Genomic DNA, 22,356 nt, shown 5'->3' with positions numbered 1-22,356 from the left:
TTTCATTGATGTATACATATGGTATGATTTTTACTTTTTGAAAATACATATATATGGTGTTCAACTCAATTACCCATAGAAATGAGTGCACTGATAGAACAGTGAATTAATGTTACTTTTGGTGTTCTTGTTATATCTTGAACTTACATTTGAGTATGTCTGCAATTCATAATTATTGAACGCATTTAATGAGTTCACCAAGAAATGGTTTATTAGGCATCCTCAATACATTTTGGAACTAAGAAATGTTATGAAAGTTAGAACAATAATTAAGTAAGATCTTTGCTCTTTGTGGAATTTTTTTTCCTTGTGAAGTATATTTTGTCTTCGTTTTTATTTGAAAACATTTCTATTATTAGGGTACAGTCCAGCTATTTCTAGTATTTATAAATAAATATTTCCCTATACATGTCAAAACAGATAATTAAACATACTTTTGACAAATAGCTTCCCATAAATTTGAATTGCTGAACCAAAGTAAATGAACATGTTAAAATTTGGTCATTACCATAAAACTGCCCTCACATATGTTGGTTAAATCTATACTTCCACAAATTGTATATAACGGCATCTATTTTCCCACACCCAAATGAGAAATCTGATGATATCGGAGTTGGATGTTCCTGGTACAGATCATGCGTCATTTCTCTCCAGTTGCTTTCAAGTTCCTTTGTCTTTAGTTTTCAAACATTTCATTATGACACGGCTTGCAATAAAATTACGGGGGGGGGGGGGGCAGTTCACATTTGGGAGTCACTCAGCTCCTCCAACTTGTACGATTACGTTTTTTGCAAAATTTGGGGAAGTTTTCAGCCATTATTTTTTTCAAATAATCTTTTAAATTCTCTCCCTCCCTCCCTCCCTTCTGTTTCTCTCTTTCTCTCTCCCTCTCTCCCCTTCTTCCTCCCTCCCTCCTCACACTCAGACGTGAATTTCGGATCTTTTATTATCCCTTAGGTCACGAAGGCTCTATTCATTTTGTGTCCATCTATTTTCTCTATGTTGTTCAAACTGGATAAATTCTATTGTTCTATCCTCCAGTTCACAGATTCTCTCCTCCGCCATCTCCACTCGGTTACTGAGCCTATTCAGCAAGTTTTGAATTTCCATTAATAGTTTTTTCAGTTCCATAATTTCCATTTCTTTCTTTTTTATAACTTCTACAGGCCTACCTTGGAGATGCTGCAGGTTTGGCTCCAGACTGCAACAGAGCTAATATCATAATAAAGTGAGTCAAATGAATTTTCCCGTTTCCTAGTGCATATAAATGTTTACAATGTACTGTAGTCTATTGTGTGTGCAAAGGTATTACGTCTAAGAAAATGTACATACCTTAAAAAACTTTATTGCTAGAAGCACTTGGGTGACCCAGCTGGTTAAGCGTCTGACTCTTGATTTCAGCTCAGGTCATGATTTCCCAAGTCATGAGTTCGAGCCCCACATTGGGCTCTGTGATGACAGGACAGAGCCTGCTTGAGATTGTCTCTCTCCCTCTCTCTCTGTCCATTCCCCACTCGTGCTCTTTCTCTAAATAAATAAACTTTAAAAATACTTAAACATACTTTATTGCTAAAAAATGCTAACCATTATCTGAGTTTTCATCAAGTCACAATCTTTTTGCTGGTGGGGGTCTTGGCTTTGATATTGATGGCTGCAGATTGATCAGGGTGGTAGCTGCTAAAGGTTGGGGTGGTTGTGGCAATTTCTTAAAATAAATGAAGTTTGCTGCATTCAACTGACTCTTCTTTTCACAAATGATTTCTCTGTAGCATGTGATGCTGTGTGACAGCATTTTAAAAAATTTTTAATGTTTATTTATTTTGGGGGAGAGAGAGAGAGAGAGAGGGAGAGAGAAATAAGCAGGCTCCATGCTTTCAGCACAGAGCCTGATGTGGGGGCTCAGACTCACAAACCGTGAAATCATGACCTGAGCAGAAATCAAGAATTGGACACTTAACCAATTGAGCCACCCAGGCACCCCTGTGTGATAGCATTTTACCCACAGAACTCCTTTCAAACTTGGAGTCAACCCTCTCAAAATCTACTGTTGCTTTATCAAGTTTATGTAATGTTCTAAATCCTTTATTGTCATTTCAACAGTCTTCACAATATCCTCACCAGGAGTAGATTCCACCTCAAGGAACCACTTTCTTTGCTCAGTCCTAGGAAGCAACTCCTCATCTGTTGAAGTTTTATCATGAGATCACAGCAATTGAGTCACATCTTCAGGCTCCACTTCTAATTTTATTTCTCTTGCTATTTCTACCACGTGTAGTTACTTTCTCCACTGAAGTCTTTTTTTAATTTTTAAAAGATATTTATTTTTGAGAGAGAGACAGAGCACAAGCAGGGTAGGGGCAGAGAGAGAGGGAGATGCAGAATCTGAAGCAGGCCCCAGGCTTTGAGCCATCAGCAGACAGCCTGATGCAGAACTCAAACTCATGAACCAGGAGATCATGACCTGAGCCGAAGTTGGACGCTTAACAGACTGAACCACCCAGGCTCCCTCCACTGAAATCTTGAATCCCTCAGAGTCATCTATGTGGGTTGGAATCAACTTCTTACAAATTCTGGTTAATGTTGGTATTTTGACCTCTTCCTATGAGTCATAAATGCTCTTAAGGGCATCGAGAATGGTGAATCCTTTCCAGAAGGTTTTCAATTTTCTTTGCCCAAATCCAACAGAAAAATCACTATCTATGGCAGCTGTAGCCTTACAAAATGTAGTTCTTAAATAATGAGACTTGAAAAGTCAAAAGTACTCCTTGCTCCATAGGCTACAGAATGGATGTTGTGTTAGCAGACAAGAAAACATCAATCTTGTCGCACATCTCCATCAGAGCTCTTGGGTGATCAGGTGCATTGTCAATGAGCAGTAATCTCTGAATCTTTTTTTTTTTTTCCTGAGCAATCTGTCTCAAAACTGGGCTTACGATGTTCGATAAACCATGCTGTACATATATGTGCTTTGCTGTTCCATTTACACAGCAGTGTCGGTTTAACATAATTTTTAAGGACCCTAAGATTTTCAGAATAGTAAATGACCACTGGCTTCAACATCAAGTCACCATCTGCATTAGTCCTAATGAAAGAGTCCTTCAAAGGACTTGTCCTTTGAAGCTTTGAAGCTAGGCACTGACTTCTCCTCTCTGGCTGTGGAAATCCCAGGTGTCATCTTCTTCCAAAAGAAGACTGTTTCACCTACATTGAAAATCTGTTGTTTACTGTAAGCACCTTCAATAATTATCTTAGCTAGATCTTCTGGAAAACCAGCTGAAGCTTCTACATCAGCACTCCCTTGAACTTTTATGTTATAGAGATGGCTTCCTTCCTTAAACCTCAGGAACCAACCTCTACTACTTTCAGACTTTTCTTCCACAGCTTCCTCACCTCTCTCAGCCTTCACAGAATTAAGGAGAGTTAGGGCCCTCCTCTGGATTAGGCTTTGGCTGAAGGGACTATTGCGGCTGGTTTGATCTTCTATCCATACCACGAAAACTTCCTCCGTATCACAGCAGTAAGGCTGTTTCACTTTCTTATCATTCACGTATTCACTGAAGTAGCACTTTGAATTTCCTTCAAGAACTTTTCCTTTGCATTCACAGCTTGAATGGATGATGCAAGAGGCCTAGCTTTTGGCCCATCTCAGCTTTCGATATGCTTTCCTCGCTAAGCTTAATCACTTCTAGCTTTTGACTTAAAGTGAGAGATGTGTGGCACTTTCACTTGAACACTTAGAGGGCACTGCATGGTTATTAACTGACCTAATTTCAGTATTGTTGCATCTCAGGGAATAAAGAGGCCCAGGAGGAGAGAGATGGGGGAATGGACAGTCGGTGGAGCAGTCATGACACACACATTTACCAATTAAGCTCACCACCTTGCATGAGCATGATTCATGGCACCCCAGAACAATTACAATAGTAACACCAAAGATCACTGATCACAGATTACCATAAAAGGTATAATAATGAAAAAGTTTGAAATATTTTCACAATTACCAAAATGTGTTCGAAAAACATGAAGTGAACAAATGCTGTTGTTAAAATGGCAAAAATAAACTTGCCGATGCAGGATTGCTAAAAACCTTCAGTTTGTAAAAAACACAGTATCTGCGAGGTGCAATAAAGTAAAACACAATAAAAGGAGGTGTGTCTGTACTTTTGTTGTTGTTGTTGAGATTTTCTATTTTGTATTTGTAATTGCTTGTTAGAACATTTGTATGATGGCTGCTTTAAAATTTCTTCCCAGATAACTCCAAATCTGATGCAATTTGGTGTGAAGGACTGATTGTCTTTTCTCACTCAAGTTGTGATTTTCCTGGTTCTTGGTATAACAAGTGATTTTTTTATTTTATCATCAACATTTTGGCTATTATCCTAGAAGACTGAGTCCTATTTAAATCTTTTGTATTAAAAGGCAGGCTCTTTGCTTCGATAAAGCACACAGGTCCTGGTCTACTTCTTCAGGCTGTGGTTCTAATGACAATTAGTTTTCAGGGCACTCATAGTACTATTTCACACTGCATGACTTTTTTTCCGGTGCCACATGGGTTTCCACGGGACCCTGCTGGTACCTCTGTTGGTGAGGATATGGGAGGAGGGAAGGAGGAATTTCCTCAGACTGAGCCACCTGGTACCTCCAGGTGGGGGAGGAGAGTCTCTAGGCCACAGAAACAAAGAGCACTTTCTGGGCTAGGCACATGCTGTGACAGTACCCCTTTTGTCAGACCCCCTGGCCACTCAGTCTCTCACTGGGTAAGGAGAATCTCATGCCCAGTAGGGAATGAGAGTACTTCCCTGGACCTCTTACTGTCAGTGGAGTTCTTGGTCACTTTTCCCTTGCTAGAGCAACCAGACTCACTTGGTATAGTTCGAGGGCTCTCATTTAATCTTAGGGAAGGAACGAGCCTACCTGCATCACATTCTGTTGCTGGGCTGGGGAGTCAGGACCTGCATCACCTTTTGCTGTTAGGCAGGGGTTTTAGGAAACTCGATCACTATTGTTTTCCTCCATTAGTAGGGTCCCTAACTAGTCTACCCTCCTCTTTCCATTTTTCAGAGTTCTCCTTTGGTTGCCCATTGTTATTTCTGGAGTTTATAGGGGCGCCTGGGTGGCTCAGTCGGTTGAGCAGCCAACTTCGGCTCAGGTCATGATCTCGCGGTCCGTGAGTTCGAGCCCCGCGTCGGGCTCTGTGCTGACAGCTCAGAGCCTGGAGCCTGCTTCGGATTCTGTGTCTCCCTCTCTCTCTGCTCCTCCCCTGTTCATGCTCTGTCTCTCTCTGTCTCAAAAAATAAACGTTAAAAAAATATATTTCTGGAGTTTATAGTTATACTCAGTGGAGAGGAGAGGGGAGAATTAACCCTGAAGATACACACAGAGCACATAGAGTGATGTGCAGTACACACAGGTAAAGTACAATAAATATTACTATTAATATGGAAAAGTGAGGAGATAAAAATACAAATAGAGTGGCATCAGAGTTCAAAGAAGATACATAAAATTTTAATCTGAATGGTTAACAGAAACTTTATGGAAGGGGTAGCATTTGAGCTGAGATGTTAATTTGGTAGGATTTTATTTATAAAGATTAGGGGAAAATATTTTACGACAAAACTAAAAATGTATTTGGGGGAGTTCATTCTTCAAGAAAGAGCACAAAGGTACAAAAGTGGTAAAATGGCAAAGTACAAGGAACATGAAATTTAAGTACAGGCTTCATTTTTTTTTTTTTTTTTTTAAGAGCACTAGAACATAAGGTTGGAGGCATGTGGGGACCAAATTTTTGAGAACACCAGATTCCAGGCTCACAGATCTGAGCAGCAGAGAATCATGGATTTTGAGCAGGTTAAAGAGGAAGAACAAAGTGGGGAAAGAGAAAAGGAAGTAACAGAGGGCCCTGGAATGTTAGAGAGGATGAAAAGACAGTTAACAACTGACAGAAATATGGGAAAACAGCATCCTAGGCCAGGAGACCAGCAAGTGTGAAGACCCGAAAGCACAGGCTGCCTAGCTTCTTTGAAGAATAACAAGAAGGCCAGAGTAACTGGTGCAGAGTGAATAAAGGAGAAATTAGTACAACATGAGGGCAGAGAAGTAAAAGGCAGTAAAATAAGGGATCATGTTGTATAAGGTCATTTAAGTCCATGATAAGGACTTGAACTTTTTTCTGGGTAAGAAGAATATAGTAAGCAAGAGTGACAATTTTTTTTTTAACATTTATTTATTATTGAGAGAGAGACAGACAGACAGACAGACAGGGCATGAGCAGGGGAGGGGCAGAGAGAGAGGGAGACACAGAATCCGAAGCAGGCTCCAGGCTCTGAGCTGTCAGCACAGAGCCCGACGCCTGGCTCGGAACTCACAAACTGTGAGATCATGACCTGAGCTGAAGTCGGTCGCTCAACCAACTGAGCCACCCAGGCACCCCAAGAGTGACAAATTTTTAAAGCTGAACTTAAATTCCTATTTCCCATTGGCTTATATATGGCAAACTCTTGTTTTTGCCCAGAGAGCTAAGAATAGATTATGCATTCTAAAGGGTTATTGAAGAGGAGGAGGGGGAGGTAGGCAGACTTGGTGGCTTTATTTCACCTGCAAATGCTAAAATATTTACTCTCTGGTCCTTTATAGAAAACATTTTGCTAAGTCCTGTCTTATAATTTCAGAGATACTTAGTATTCATTATTACTGAAATTAATATAAGATTAGCTCACATTTTTATTCAATGCTACTATCTCCCAGGCACTTTATTATTATTATTATTATTATTATTATTATTATCATCATCATCATCAGCCCTCTGAAAGAAGTGGTATTATTCCCAATTTATAGATGAGAAAATAGGTTCAGAGTGACTTAAGAGGCTTGCCTTATTTTTCAAAAGAAGGCTGTATCAACCCAACTCTTCTGCCTAGAATAACTAGTCTAGAAAAGAAAATGGACTAAACTAGTCCGTTTCAAAGCCTCAGAGCACAGCCAAGCAGCCAGGGCTTGAAAGAATAAGACCTCAGAGTTAAAAAATTAAAATGAACCCCACTATTCTGTGCTACTTTTTCCCCTCAAGGAAACCACTGCAGATTCATAACTGGCCAGGGCAGAGAGGAGAAGCAGCAGAGCAGTTAAGAGGGTAGGAAATAAAGTAGAGCTTTCTGTCATCTCAGGAGGCTAGCAGACCAAAACTGGAGTTCAGGGTTATCAAGACAGGCAGAGCTTTAAAGACAAAGCAAGCACTCTGAGAGAAGAAACAAAACCAAGCTTGAATTCAGAGCAGCTTTGCCCCTAAAGGCATTTGCCAATTTGCAAACAGTGGCCAAGAGATGGAGAAACCAAGCAAAATTTCTCAAAAAGATTTCTATTTTGAAAGTGAAACAGAGGGGCGCCTGGGTGGCTCAGTCAGTTGAGCGTCTGACTTCAGCTCAGGTCATGATCTCACAGTCCCTGAGTTCAAGCTTCACGTTGGGCACTGTGCTGACAGCTCGGAGCCTGGAGCCTGCTTCGGATTCTGTGTCTCCGTCTCTCCCTCTCCCTCTCTCTCTCTCTCTCTCTCTTTGCCCTCTCCCACTCACATTTGCTTTCCCCTCCTCAAAAATAAATAAACATTAAAAAAATTTTAATTAAAAAAAAAAGTAAAATAGAGCTTTCAGCAGTCTCAATGCTGGAGGGAACAACAGAAGGAGTTACTAGAAAACACATCAGTAACTAAGCTGTTATAAGAAAAGATAGGGGCACCTGGGTGGCTCAGCCGGTTGAGCATCCGACTTCAGCTCAGGTCATGATCTCACAGTTTGTGGGTTCCAGCCCCGCATCAGGCTCTGTGCTGACCGCTTGCTCAGAGCCTGGAGGCTGCTTCAGATTCTGTGTCTCCTTTTCTCTCTGCCCCTCCCCCGCTCACACTTTGTCTCACTCTGTTTCTCAAAAATAAATGTAAAGAAAATTAAAAAACAAAGATAGAAAACCTGAATAGACCTAAAACTATTAAAGAAACTGAATCCATAGTTTAAAATTTGCTCATTAAAAAAAACTCCAAACTGAGATGGCTTCACCAGAACATTCTTTTAAACATTAAAGAAAGAAAGAATACCAATCTTACCAAACTTTTCTAGATAACAGAGACTGAATATACCACTTTAAAAGGCTACTGTAACCTTTATACCAAAAACATGACAAGAACATTATGGAAAACAAGAATTGTGGGGCCAATTCTCTCTCATAAACATGGATACAAAATTCTAAAACAAAATATTAATAGTATCCAGTGATACATATATACATTTTATATACATTTATACATTTTTTAAATATCTTTATCAAATTTGCTTTATTCTGGGAATATGGAGATGGTTCAACACAGATATAGAATTAAACAATATGATTCACCACATTAAAAGAACAAATGGAAAAAAATCCAGGAATCATCTCAATAGATGCAGAAAAACTATCTGATAAAAATTCTACACCCATTCATGACTAAAAAGAGAAAAAATGCCTTAGTAAATTAGGATTAGAATGGAACTTCCTTAATCTGATAAAGGGCATCTACAGAAAATATTAGTGATATTTTCATCAAAAGACATCATGATAAACCAGACTGGGAGAAGACATTTCTAAATACATACACTTTAACATACATACTATACATACCTATACATATATGTGTGTGTGTATACACATATATACATATATACACACATATATACGTGTGTGTGTGTGTGTGTGTGTGTATTCATGTCTGAAATACACAAAAAATCCTACTGGTCACCAAGTAAAAGGTAAATAATCAGTATTAAAATAGGAAAAAACCTGACCAGAGAATATCTGGGTAGCCAATTAACATAAGATCCTCAACCTGATGAGTCATCAGTGAAATGCAATTATTAAAAGCACCATGATAATACTGCTTCACAGCTACCATAATGATTTAAAACAGACACTACCAAGTGTTGACAACGATGTGGAATAACTGGAACTATCAGAGGCTGATGGCTGGGTAAAATCTGATACAATCTCTTTGGAAAATTACTGAGTACTATCTACTGAAACTCAGCATATGCATGCATACTCGATGAGCTAGCAATCTACTCTAAGATATACACCCAACAAAAGACATCAAGAGTGTTCCAGCAGCATTACTTGCAATAGCCACGAAGGGGTTCAGGACAGGCCCTCCCAGAATGTGCCACTTTGGCATATGGATTATTTTTTAAGCTGAAGGCCCTTGAGATCCTGTGGCCCCATGAGAAACTTTTGCCCCTCCCTTAACTAATAGAAGAATCTATATTGGTGGTGGGGGGGGGGGGTTCTTTCCCAGAATAAGGGTTATTAGCAGAGATCATCTTTTTTAAGATTTTATTTTTAGGTAATCTTTACACCCAATGTGGGCTCAAACCTATACCCCAAGATCAAGAGTTACATGCTCTACCTGACTAAGCCAGCCAGAAGCCCCCAGCAGAGATCAATTTTATCTGGGTGAACCATCTGTACAGCAGGGCAAACATCTAATTACCAAACATATGCTCTACTTACCGCCCTGTGAATTATATTCCTTTCCTCTGAAGTTCCAGACCCATGCCCACTTTCTCCTTAGTTGAGAATGACATATATACCTTATTTTGCCTGATTATTTTTGGAATTTCCATGTCTATGTGGACTCCCTATACAGATGCCTATTAAATTTGATTTTCTCCTGTTCATCTGTCTTATGCCAATTTGATTCTTAGCCCAGCTAGAGGGACCTTTGAGGAGGAATTCTTGCTTCCTGACAGCCAAAAATGAAACTTAAAAAGAAAAAGTCCATCTACTATAGGATGAAAAAATTGGAGTATATTCATTCAACTACTAAATAGAATGAAAATGAATGAATTACTGCTATGTGCAATAATATTAATCTCCTAAATATAATTTTGAAAGAAAGAAGCAAAAAATACATATCATTAATTCCACTCATATAAAATTCAAAGACAGAAAAACTAAGTTGTGATGACAAAAATCAACATTGATATAATGCTTGGGAGAAGTTGATGACCAGGAGGGGAACATAAGGGGGGGACTTTGGGGGAGCTGAATTCTTCATCTGAAAGACAATCACATGTATATAATCACTTTGAGAGAATTCATCAAGTTGTACACTTATGACTTACACATTTTTATATATGAATGTTACACTAAAAATTTTTTTAGAGGATGAGAAAGAGGAAGAGGAAGAGAGGGAGGAAAGAGGGAGACAGGTATCTGATATCACATACCAGTCTGTATGACTACAAGCCCATGCTTTTAACCAGGACTGCTTATTTATCTTTAGATTTTACTAATAATTTAAATACTCTATTAATTGAAAACTGAGGATCTTGGTGGATATAACTGATGAGAAAGCCCTTGTGTAGGTCAAAGAACCAGCCCTTTTTAGGTCATAAGTGGCCTTCTTGATTTCATTTGACTGCAATAATTACATTTTTATTCCCCAAAATCCAGAAAATATTTCATTCTTATGGGCTGTTGTGGATATTCCATTCACATTTTAAAAATAAAACACACTCAAAGGAATATTCATTTTTTAAAAATTGGTATAGAGACAACTAACTAAATAAATCTAATTAATGGGTAATGTTTCTGTAAATACAAAGAACAGAGATTTGATATTTACTGATATTTATCAATTAGCATGAAAACCATCAGGTTTCAAAACAGTACATTAACCATAATATTATAATTTTTGTAGAATAGAATACATAGATTTTAATACAATGGAAAAATGGGAAAAGATCTGTAAAGATATACATCAAAAGTTAACATAATTAACATAGTTATTGTTTGATGTTTAGAAATGGTTTTTCTTCTTTCTCTTATATATGTATTTTCAATTCTGTTATGAATAGATATTACTTAAGTGACCAAAAAAGTTTAAAAGTACATATTGGGGCACTTGGGTGGCTCAGTCAGTTGTGTCTGACTTCAGCTCAGGTCACAATCTCACAGTTTGTGAATTCGAGCCCTGCATCAGGCTATCTGTCAGCATGGAGCCTACTTAAGATCCTCTACCCCCCTCCCTCGCTCTCACATTCTCTCTCAAAAATAAATAAACATTAAAAAAATTTTTTAAAGAAAAAGAGTATATATTATAGGATTTTATTTGTATATATGAAGTTCATCAATAAGCAAAACTAACTACTCAAAGTCAAGATAGACATTATCTTTGGGGATATAGGAAATAACCCCTAATGGTGTATAAGTAAGACTTCTGGAATGCTGGTAAAGTTCTACTTCTGGATGTTGGTCCTGGTCACATGGGATGTTTAGTTTGTGAAACTTCATCAAGCTATGCACTTTTCTTTTACATATACATATATGTTTTTTAAGTACACTTCATGCCCAGCACAGAGTCCAGCTCGGGGCTTGAACTCACGACACAACCCTAGATCAACACCTGAGCTAAGATGAAGAGTAGGATGCTTGACTGACCAGGACACCTAGGTACCCCAGGCTGTGTACTTTTCCGTATGTATAATTCAATTAGAAGTTTATCAAAAACTCTAAGTAGAGTGTTTTCATTTCCCTAACAAAATGCCACTTGTTTTTGCTTTTTCTCATATATGGCCTTAAATCTTTTTTTTTTCCCTGCTGTGAATCAGTTGCCCACAATAAGAAAAAAAAATCTCATCCTTAATATGGAATTAGTAGTTTATTCTGAGCCCAGATTATATGAGTAACATTTAAAAAATAACTCTTGGGGTGCCTGGGTGGCTCAGTCAGTTGAGTGTCTGACTTTGGCTCAGGTCATGATCTCACGGTTCACAAGTTTGAGTCCCACATCAGGCTCTGTGCTGACAGCTCAGAGCCTGGAGTCTGCTTCGAATTCTGTGGCTCCTTCTCTCTCTGCCCTCCCCTGCTCATGCTCTCTCTCTCAAAAATAAACAAACATTAAAAATTTTAAAAACTTATATAAGTATGGTTTCTTCTTCTTCCTTACAATTAAAATGTATTAAAAACAAACAAACAAACAACTAATACCTAAATGAAAGTTCCGTTCATTTTAGTTCAGTTAAAGAAAATCTTATGAAAAAAAATTTTTAAATGTCAAAAGTTCCATTACAGGGATGCCTGGGTGACTCAGTCAGTTAAGCATCCCACTTCAGTTCCGGTCATGATTTCACAGTTCATGAGTTCAAGCCCCACGTCATGCTCTATGCTGACAGCTCAGAGCCCGGAGCCTGCTTCAGATTCTGTGTCTCCCTCTCTCTCTGCCCCTGCCCTGCTCACGCTCTGTCTCTCTCTCCTTCAAAAATAAAAAAAATAAAAATAAATAAAAATAAAAAGTTTCGTTAAAGTACACCTAAAACTTTAACATTATGTGTCAACTATACTTCCAACTAAAAAAAGTTTCAGGGGCACCTGGGTGGCTCAGTTGGTTGAGAGTCCGACTTTGGCTTAGGTCATGATCTCGCTGTTCCTGAGTTTGAGCCCCGCATCGGGCTCTGTGCTGGCAGCTTAGAGTCTGGAGCCTGCTTCAGATTCTGTGTCTCCCTCTCTCTCTCTGTCCCTCCCCTGCTCATGCTCTGTATCTCTCTCCTCTCAAAAATAAATAAACATTATTAAAAAAGTTTCATTACAGATATTAGTTATTAGTGATATTATTTAAATTTACCTGATAATGAGGTTTATACCATTGCTTTAAGTCCCAGTCCCAAAGAATCATCTGGAAAAAAAAAAAAAATTTTAGTTACAAACCAGAATCCAACAAACAAATATATGTAAAGACAAAATGGAACATCTTTAATTACAGATACCTAAAATAGCTTACAGCTTGGAAGGGGAATTGGGAAGGTAATAGTAAAAATTATCTCTAGACAGAATATTCCATAAATTATGTACTCTGTGATTGAGAAATCAAAAGAATAGTCAGAATAAAGTCACTATAATAAGCCATATTAAATAGAAAAATATCTATTACCACAAAAAGGAAAATACAAATCAAAATAACACCTATTTACTAAAAAATACAAGAAAAATGACAAATCATCAGCAACTCTCCCTGTCCCCACCGTCTTCAAAGGATCATCACTCACATCTTAAACCAGTGTCAATGGGTGGTGCTATTTCCTTACTAATAAGGCACCTGTCAAAATCCATTTTAAAAGCTTATCCTTGGGGTTAGATTAAGTACAAATCATACCTGATTATAAAAAGCAACACTCAACCCTTTTGATATGCAGATAATTACGATGGTTTTTCTGTCTCTTTAAAGGCTATCAGTGATAACTTCTTAGTCCCAAACTAATCTTTTTCCTGTCCTTTTAATTCCCAGCAGACTTTTCTGGCTGCTTCCCCTTCCAATAGTCCCTATGCTCCAGGAGAAAAAAATTAGCTTTCATTTAGCAAGCTATAACTGCTACCTATAGTTAACCCTAAATTTCTTTTAAGATTATTTAGTTAACAAATAGGTCTCCTCCGTTTGCCTAAATAGATTATAATTGCAATTTTCTACACAGTTTTGAACCCTAGTCTTGAATTTAAACCTAACTTGTAATACAATCACCTGATTTCCATATACTGAACTATTGTTTTTTTCAAGCCCCCAGTAGGGGGGCTCCAACTCACAACCCAGAGATCAAGAGTTACACACCCTACCAACTGAGCCCGCCAGATGCCCCTATACTGAACTATTTGTATTGTTTTTTGTCATTAGGTCTTCTGTCTCCAGGTTGCAAAAGATCTTGAAAGTATTATCCACTCTATCATTGGTCCAATATTTTATCAGGAGTTGGCAGATTTTCTTCTGTAAAGGGATAGATAGTAAATATTTTAGGCTTTGCAAGCCACCTAAGGTCACTATGACATAATCTTTTTTTGTTTTACAACCCTTTAAAAATGCAAAAACATTCTTAGCTCAAGAGCCACACAAAAACAGGCTCCCTGGCTGTCCGATTTCATAGATGGGCTATAGCTTGCTGAACCTTATTGTATATAATATTCTCCCCTCCTTAATCACTCAAAACATTGTCAGCTGTCATTATCTCCATGTCCTCGTCAACATCCTTGCAGAAGGTCATCTCTTTGCCAGTGAAAAGAAACCTGTTCCTTCCCAAAGAAAATGCAGACATACTATGACCACTTATAAAATTCAGGGGCCAGTACCACAAAATGGCTATAGTAGAACTATATGCAAAACACATCATGAATATTAGTAGGTTCACTGAATTTATGCAGTACTTTATATGGCTCTAAGTGTAGTCCTGATATAATTATTTCAGGTTGTGATTTGACCAGGATACATTCCAGGTTCTACAGACATTTAATTAATGCAGTTTAAGATGTTAATAACTTTCTAAAACACTCACATTAAGAATAGCATAACTTAAATCCCCGAGTTTCTTTTATACTTGGTACTGCTAGGCTCCATTTTGTCCATGCTATTCTTATACAATAAAAACCTGCAATACTTTACTTCCGTCCTTAATTTAGCCTGTCAACGTTTTCTTTTGCGATTGAGGAGGTCAACTAGCCTATTCACCATTCCGCTCATTGTTTGTAAATCTGATGTTTTCTTAAGTACACCAATAAAAGTACAGAATAGATAGGTGTGAGGCCAGAGCCACAGGATGGGTCATCCAAAATAACCCAGGAGATACGCATCAATTCACTAATTTGCATTCTAAATCTACAAACTTGCCCAAGTGTACTGTCATCCAATCCATACTTATACATTTCTTCTACAAGCATGCCATCCAACAGTGCCTATTCCACATGCCAATTCCTCATATTCCCAATTCATCAGTCTAGGTAGAAGCTGATCTCTTGCTAAATCAAGCACATTTGCAGGAGGACAGCTTCTTAACAGTGAGTCTTCCTTGCACCTCACTTCATTCACCTGGATAATTAAATAAATACTATCTTTTTCAAGGTTTGTACTCTAATGCCGGAACCGTATTTGTATTCGTGTCACGCATTCTTACTGGTTGTCCTGTCCCTCCCAAGCTGGTGAAAATTTGTTCCCGGGAAACAAAAAACATCTTAAAACTAATAAAATGGGTATAGCCCTCCAAACGCCACAGTATATAAACAGGCCGTCAATCTACTGTACTGAAATTTCATAGAGGGGAAGGGATGACTGGAGGAAAAACAGTGTTTAAAACAGCTCCTTAGGGGAGTGATAATGAAAATAAGGTTGCGAAATACTGAAATAAAGTAGTCTAGCTTCTTGCTTACAAAAGCAACATTAGCTTACATTCTGAGAGACCGTTCCAGGCTGCCTACTCAGAAGCCGGTGCTAACATGAGAGGTGATGTATACTCTATTCTAACGGCTCTTGTAGGTTTTTGTCTGAAAACCTGCATGTTAAGAACTGAAAACAGATACCATGAAAGTCACAAACTTCTGGTAGACAGTCTTCTATTTAATTTCAACTAGCATATTAGTGATTTTGAAGAAAAAAAACAAAATTTTTGCATGAGTAGTAGATGTATGATCCAGAAGTTCCTTAGGTATATATTAGAGCAGTCTTATTCCAAGTGTGGTCCACAGTAAAATAAAGAAATTAGGATACATGTTTAATAATTTTTATAGCAATTAAACATTGCCAAAACATTTTTAGTGAATTTTACCAAAGCATCAATCCACCACAAATTCAGAGAAAAACCTTTCCAAAGCTTGAACTTTGCTATATGGTTTAATATAAATGCACATAGCTGCACTGTTTGGAGTAGCAAAAAAACTAGATACAACCCAAATGTCTGTCCATAACAAAAGGGAGAAATTTGTGTATATTCATACAATGCAATACAATGGTGACAATAAATGAAGTACAGCTCCATACTATATAAATAAATCCCAGAAACATACGATTGAATGAGAAAAACAAGTCACAGAAGGATACATACAGTAGTAATTTCACACATGTAAAATATACTGAAATATACTTTTTAAGAATATAAATACATGAGAAACTATAAAGAAATGCAGTATGGGGGAGCCTGGGTGGCTCAGTTAGTTAAATGTCTGACTTGGGCTTAGGTCATGATCTCGTGGTTCCTGAGTTCCAGCCCCGCATCGGACCCTCTGCTGTCAGCACAGAACCCGCTTCAGATCCTCTGTCTCCCTCTCTGTCTTCTCCTTCCCCGCTTGCACTCTCTCTCAAAAATAGACAAACATTAAAAAAAAAATCAGTATGGTGATTGTATCTAAGGGAAAAGAGAAGGAAATTAGATCTGGGAGTGGTGTACAAGGCACTTCAAACTTAATGGTAATGTTCAAAATTAATGGTAAAGGAGAATTGATGGTGTTTGTTATTCTTCATCTATACTTTATGCAAATTTTACAAGTTTTTGTTAAGCTTCAATTAAAAAATTAAGAATTTAGATAGGTAAAGAAATGAAGACGGTGACTAGCAAAAACTCTTGAGAAATCACGCTGGAAATGGCGAGAATGAAATGGAACAACAGTTGGAGAAGAATGTGGGGATAATATTTTGTTGTTGTTGTTAACCTGGTAGGCTCTAGAATTTGTCTATACTTGATAGGAATGATCCAGGACAGTAGGAGCACTAATAATACAGGATAAATTGAGACAGATTCAAAGTAACAATACCCTTAATGAAAACATTGTTCAATGTCTCTATAATATTAGGACTTAGATAAAATTTAGGAAATACTAGGAAATAGTAATGGAGTATTCACTATTATTTATCAGATTATGATTTGTGAATCACTAGTCATTTGTCAGTGGTCTGGAATATTTAGAGGGCAAAAGGAATCAATTTAGCTTATAAATACTTCAGAATTGTGAAATATAAGATTAATTCTGATTTCCACACAAATATCATCTTTTTTTAAGGTTATTTATTTTTGAAAGAAAGAGACAGAGACACAGCACAAGTGGGGGAGGGACAGAGAGAGAGGAAGACAGAGTATTAGAAGCAGGCTCCAGGCTCTGTGCTCTCAGCACAGAGCCCAACATGAGGCTCAAACTCACGAGCCACAAGATCACGACCTGAGCCAAAGTCAGAGGCTTAACCAACTGAACCACCCAGGTGCCCCTCATCATTTTCATCTTAATAACTATTATATTCTTCAAAGCTGGGCAGGTGCCCTAGGTCTATATTATTCTTTACAAGTCATCTTATCTAAAGTATTTTTAGGTCATTCAAATATTCTTTACATCTGTTAAATCTGCATTCCTTTCATTGTTGTTGCATTATATCTCCAATCAAAAAACTAAATGGTTCTAAGTTGGTTTCCTAAAGCTTAATTAAGGTGTTGATAAAAACAAACATAAATAACTCAGAATAAATGCTAAGCCTAGAGCAAGAACAAGACTCCAATGCAAATGCAATACAAATCTCTGGGTGTGAGAATACCACACAAACCTATAAAAACAAAAATATTACTAGGGCATACAATAGTGAGTATCGAAAAGCTAATTTTGGGGGCTCAGTCGGTTGAGCATCTAACCCTTGATTTTGGCTCAGGTCATGATCTCACAGTTCCTGGAATTGAGCCTAGCTGACAGCATGGAGCTTGCCAGGGAATTCTCTCTCTCTCTCTCTCTCTCTCTCTCTCTCTCTCTCTGCCTCTCACCTGAGCACACATGTGCATGCACACGTGCTCTCTCTCTCTCTCAAAATAAATAACCTTTAAAAAAATAAAAGCTAATTTTTTAAAATTATTTTTTTAATGGTTATTTATTTTGAGAGAGAGGGAGGGAGAGGGAGCACATGTGAGCAAGGGAGGGGCAGAGAGAGAAGGAGAGAGAGCATCTGAAGCAGGCTCTGTGCCAACAGCAGAGAGCCACCCGATGCAGGGCTCAAACTCACAAACCATAAGATCATGATCTGAGTCAAAGTCAGACGCTTAACCGACTGAGATACCTAGGCACCCCAAAGCTTATATTTTTTAGACTTGTAATTCTTTCACTCTATATTCTTCTGCATGGTTTTCACTTTGAAACTTTATCAAATAATGATGATAGGAAGCCGTGGAAACTTTCATGCCCTATACAAACAAAACATAAAAATGTTTTCGGTAGACCAACAGAATTTTTCTAGAACAAGCACATAATGCTTTCTTACATGAAACTGAAGATTTTTGTTCCTAAAACAGAAGAGACAAAAACTATAGAGGCACCATTCAGATTCTGTGCTCCTCACTGCAAAAGCATATTAAAAAAAGACAAACTATCGCCAAGAGATTTGTAAAGCCAGCCACACAGATGATAAACATTATGCTGGAAGAGTGAACAGAGTAATGAATTTCCAACATATACTTGCCATATGACACCTTGGGACATCACAGAATTGAAAAGGCATATAATGTAAAAAAGTAACTACTGGGGCTCTGTGTGGCTCAGTCAGTTAAGTGTCCAACATCAACTCAAATCATGATCTCATGGACAGTTCGTGGGTTTGAGCCCTGTATTGGGCTCTGTGATGACAGCTCAGAGCCTGGAGCCTGCTTTGGATTCTGTCTCCCTCTCCCTCTGCCCCTCCTCCACTTGCACGCTGTGTCTCTCTCTCTCAAAAATAAACAAACATTAAGAAAAAATTTTTTAAAAAGTAACTACTGTCACATTTGCATACAGTAGATATTTTACTTTATTGCTGGATAAATGCATTCATGTGCTAAGTCTGAATCAGCTCTTGGTGTATATGCAATACACATGAGGAAGGGTCGCAGACAAATTTTTATGTGTTTATCACTGAAAATCCATGCTACAAAAGATGATATTTTCCCCTATGTAATGATTATTTTGTGAACTCTGTCAGAAACTGAAAAATGTGTGTTGGAATAAGTTCTAAAAGAATTAGTTATCTGTACAGCAAGGAAAAGTCTTGCTAAACAATGACAATAACTCCTAACTGCAAGTTTATACGCTACTTTATTCACAGAAAACAGCTGGTGATTAAAACACATATGCTGGTCATAATTCAATGTTAAAGAAATAGCATAAAATGTAAATGCACTCAATTTTTGGGCACAGAGTATACATCTTTTCAGTGTGCTATGGAAAATGAGGCAAAAAAAAAAAAGAAAGAAAGAAAATGAGGCAAATATAAAAATATTAAAAAACAAAATATAAACACAAATAGTAAATATAACAGAAGTGTTTTTCTCGATAAGTCACATAGAACTTCTATTTCTCAAGCTTTTAAGTATGAAAATGCCCATTAACTTAGCAACTGACACAACCCTGAAAATAATCTGCAGTGAGAAATCTCTTCACAATTGGCAGGGTCCATGTTGAATATTCAAAACCAACAGCCACAAACACTTGCTGCCTTCCATCACCAGCTATGGGTTTGCTTGGATTTTTCTAATTTAAGAGAAATAGAGAAAAGAAAAGAATTTGGTTGGAGATAGGATGAATCTACAACACACAACCTATTTACTCATCAGTGAGCTGCAACAGAGATACCCTCAATACTGTAAACAATGTTCACGGATATAAAAATACTGGAATTTTTTAGTTTTTAAAAATTATATGAATCATTTTTATACATTTATCTAAAATTAGTAGGTGCCTACCATGCATAATGAATACCCAGTGGATAGTATACAGATACTAAAATTTAAGAAGAATTGGTAGAAACATTTATTCCTCCTGTGTAATAATATATAGCTCTTTTAAAATCTTACTTCCAAGTAAACAGTGTATCAGTATATGTCCTGTATATATGTTGTTCCCAAGTCAGCAAAATTTTAGGCACTAAACTTTAGTACCAATACCAAAGTAGATCATGTAAATAATTTAAATATAAAAATAAGTAATTTAAATTAGCTAAATTTTGAAGCACAGTAAAAAAAGAAGTTATAGTGGGTATGGTAGGTTTTCAAAATATGGTTCTACTATAAGACATTGTTTAATAATGAAAGCATGAACTTTTAAGTGCTGTTTTAGGAGCTTCCAATATTATATTCATCTGTTTCCTTCTAAGCTCGAATATAATATAGTATCAGAAATCGATATATATTTTCACATACTACAGTAATCTGTTCAAAACTAATTTTAAAAACAGCATTTAAGTAACATATGAGGTGTATACTACTAAAAAATGTTTTTAGTTGATTTGATAAAAGGAACCCAAGACTATGCCTTCATATAAATTCAACTTTGTGGTTAAAAAACTGAATCCTGATAAAAGTTTCTGTTTGAATATGTTTGTAAGTCCAACATGCTTTACAGAGCTCTGCAAAACCACCAACACCACAGTGAAACATCAGCAGTACAACCAGGAGATGTTATCAGGGTCAATTACGTCAATGAGGTTTTATTTCATTGTTCCCTATGTAGCCAAAAAGAAAAACATATATGTGCCTTAAGTCAAACTTACATTACTGTTGTACTTATGTGAAATTTAAAAAGTATTATGGTACAGCTGTGAATTAACTGTTACAATACCTTTTATTCTTTTATTTCTTAGTGACATTTTACTTGCGCTTTGTGTATAAATCTATCCTAATGAAATTGGCTGAATTTCAGTATTCCCAAGTTTTTCTGTATCTATGCTTTCCAACTCAGACCCAATAAAGAACCCATTTAACTCTGTGATTGAGTTTACTGAACATAAGCCAAAAACATAAATGGATAGCCAAAGCGTTAAACTAACGAAAACTGTACTAAGTCCAACGTGCAAAGACAGTATCCTTGACCCCTGTATGACAAAGAAGGGCCCCGGTCAGAAAACCTGAGAAGCAGGAAAAGGGGTGTGTGTGTGTGTGTGTGTGTGTGTGTGTGTGTGTGTGTGTGTAGGGCAGGTGGTGGGAGGACTAGTATTAGAAACTAATCTCATTCACTACCCCTACTAAGCAATCAAATAATATGATTATGTTCAGGGTAACTTAGACTATATGCTATATCCCAGCACTATGTTAGGCACTTAATACCTATTGTCTCCTTTAATCTCTACTAGAATTCTCTGTGGTAAGCCTTTTTTCCCCATTTTACAGATGATACAACAGAGACTAAGAAAGGTTAAGTAACCTGCCCAAAGTCACATGACTAGTAAGTGGCAGAGACAGAAACTAGATTCAACTCTAACTCCAAAGCTTTAAGGATTTTTAACCACAATGCCACATCATCTTAGAATTATCATCATTTACTAAATGCTGTTATGTCCTAACAATGTGGCAGGCACTTGGCAGCCATGTAAAATCACAACAATTTTTTGCAAGTAACCCCATTTTCTATACGGAAAAGTTGAGGCTTGGTGATCATACTAATACTTCGGCATTTGCCTCCCAGATTCCTTCTTTGCCCTTCCCTTGACCCTGGGGAGGCTGAACTCCCATGCAGCTGGTTTCTGCTTTGGCTGGGAGCCACCAGCAGGGAACTGGGGTCTTAGAGGAAAGAGAAATCAAAGTCATTTCTTTTCTGCTGCCTACATACCACTGTGTCTCCCCCCCCCCCCATGACTACAGCTCTTACCAGATGGTCTTCCCTTCTGAAAACCCCATTTCCACCCTGTTCCTCCGGCCCCAGGTAACAGCTTTCCATAGTTGCTAGTCTCTAGCTGATGAACCATCCCTTGTCCATTCTTTTAACCCTGCTCATTCTCTCAAAGTAGATTCCTCATTAACATCTTTTTATTTGAACCACCCTGGCATGAATTCTATTTCTGCACCCCTGAATATACAGGGATGTTGTAACTAAGTTCACGTCGGCTAGTAAATCACAGAGCTAGAATCTGTACTCAAATTTTATCTCCCTCCAATTTCATTCCCTTTCCACTATGCTAAAAGGATAATTATTCGTGCTTTTATTAAACCTTTCCAAAAATGAAGAGTATCTACCTACACCTTGTTTTTCTTGATCAAATTACCCTAATATCTGATCCCATCTTCCCTATGCTTCATACAGTTACTACAGATGCACTCTCTTGAGCTCTACCCAATGGCCAGTTTTTCCATAAACATACTCGATCCCATACCAGGTGCCCACTTGAAGATATGTCACCAGCAACTCTTTCCCTCTCTCCTACAACATCATCTCCTCCCTCTACAAAATCATTCTGATTAGACTACAAACATGCTGCAATTTCTCACATACAAATACCTTCTCTCAGGATCACTTACAGCCAGCCAATGCCTCATTTCTCTGCTCTCCTTAATAGCAAAATCCCTCAAAAGAGTGAGGCTTACCCGTTGTTTCCAATTCCTCTCCTATAATTCTCTCTTGAGAACACTGATCTAGCTATACCGGTTTATTTACTGGTCCATGAACATGCCAAGTGAGTCCCAATAAAATTCATTCCCTTTCCTTTTTCTTAATAAATTCAAAAATAAATAAATTACATAATACTGTATTATAAGGTGTGATTTTCTGCAGCTGAACTGATAATTCAGATTTTATAAAGTAGCACCTAAAATACAA

At 37.6% G+C, this 22,356-nt stretch overlaps 1 protein-coding gene across 1 annotated transcript in view; it reads right to left on the bottom strand.

Annotated features, from left to right (window-relative positions):
• Positions 1–22,356, bottom strand: part of PDE3B (phosphodiesterase 3B) — a 174,558-nt gene that overhangs the window by 60,036 nt on the left and 92,166 nt on the right. Inside the window, exon 2 of the mRNA XM_042904668.1 lies at positions 12,641–12,691. Within this exon, the coding sequence (XP_042760602.1) occupies positions 12,641–12,691 (51 nt within the window). The remainder of the gene's footprint in view (positions 1–12,640; positions 12,692–22,356) is intronic.

Source organism: Panthera leo, chromosome D1 (genome assembly GCF_018350215.1).
Source record: "Panthera leo isolate Ple1 chromosome D1, P.leo_Ple1_pat1.1, whole genome shotgun sequence".
Classification (NCBI taxonomy): domain Eukaryota; kingdom Metazoa; phylum Chordata; class Mammalia; order Carnivora; family Felidae; genus Panthera; species Panthera leo.
This window is presented reverse-complemented; position numbering and strand designations above follow the sequence as displayed.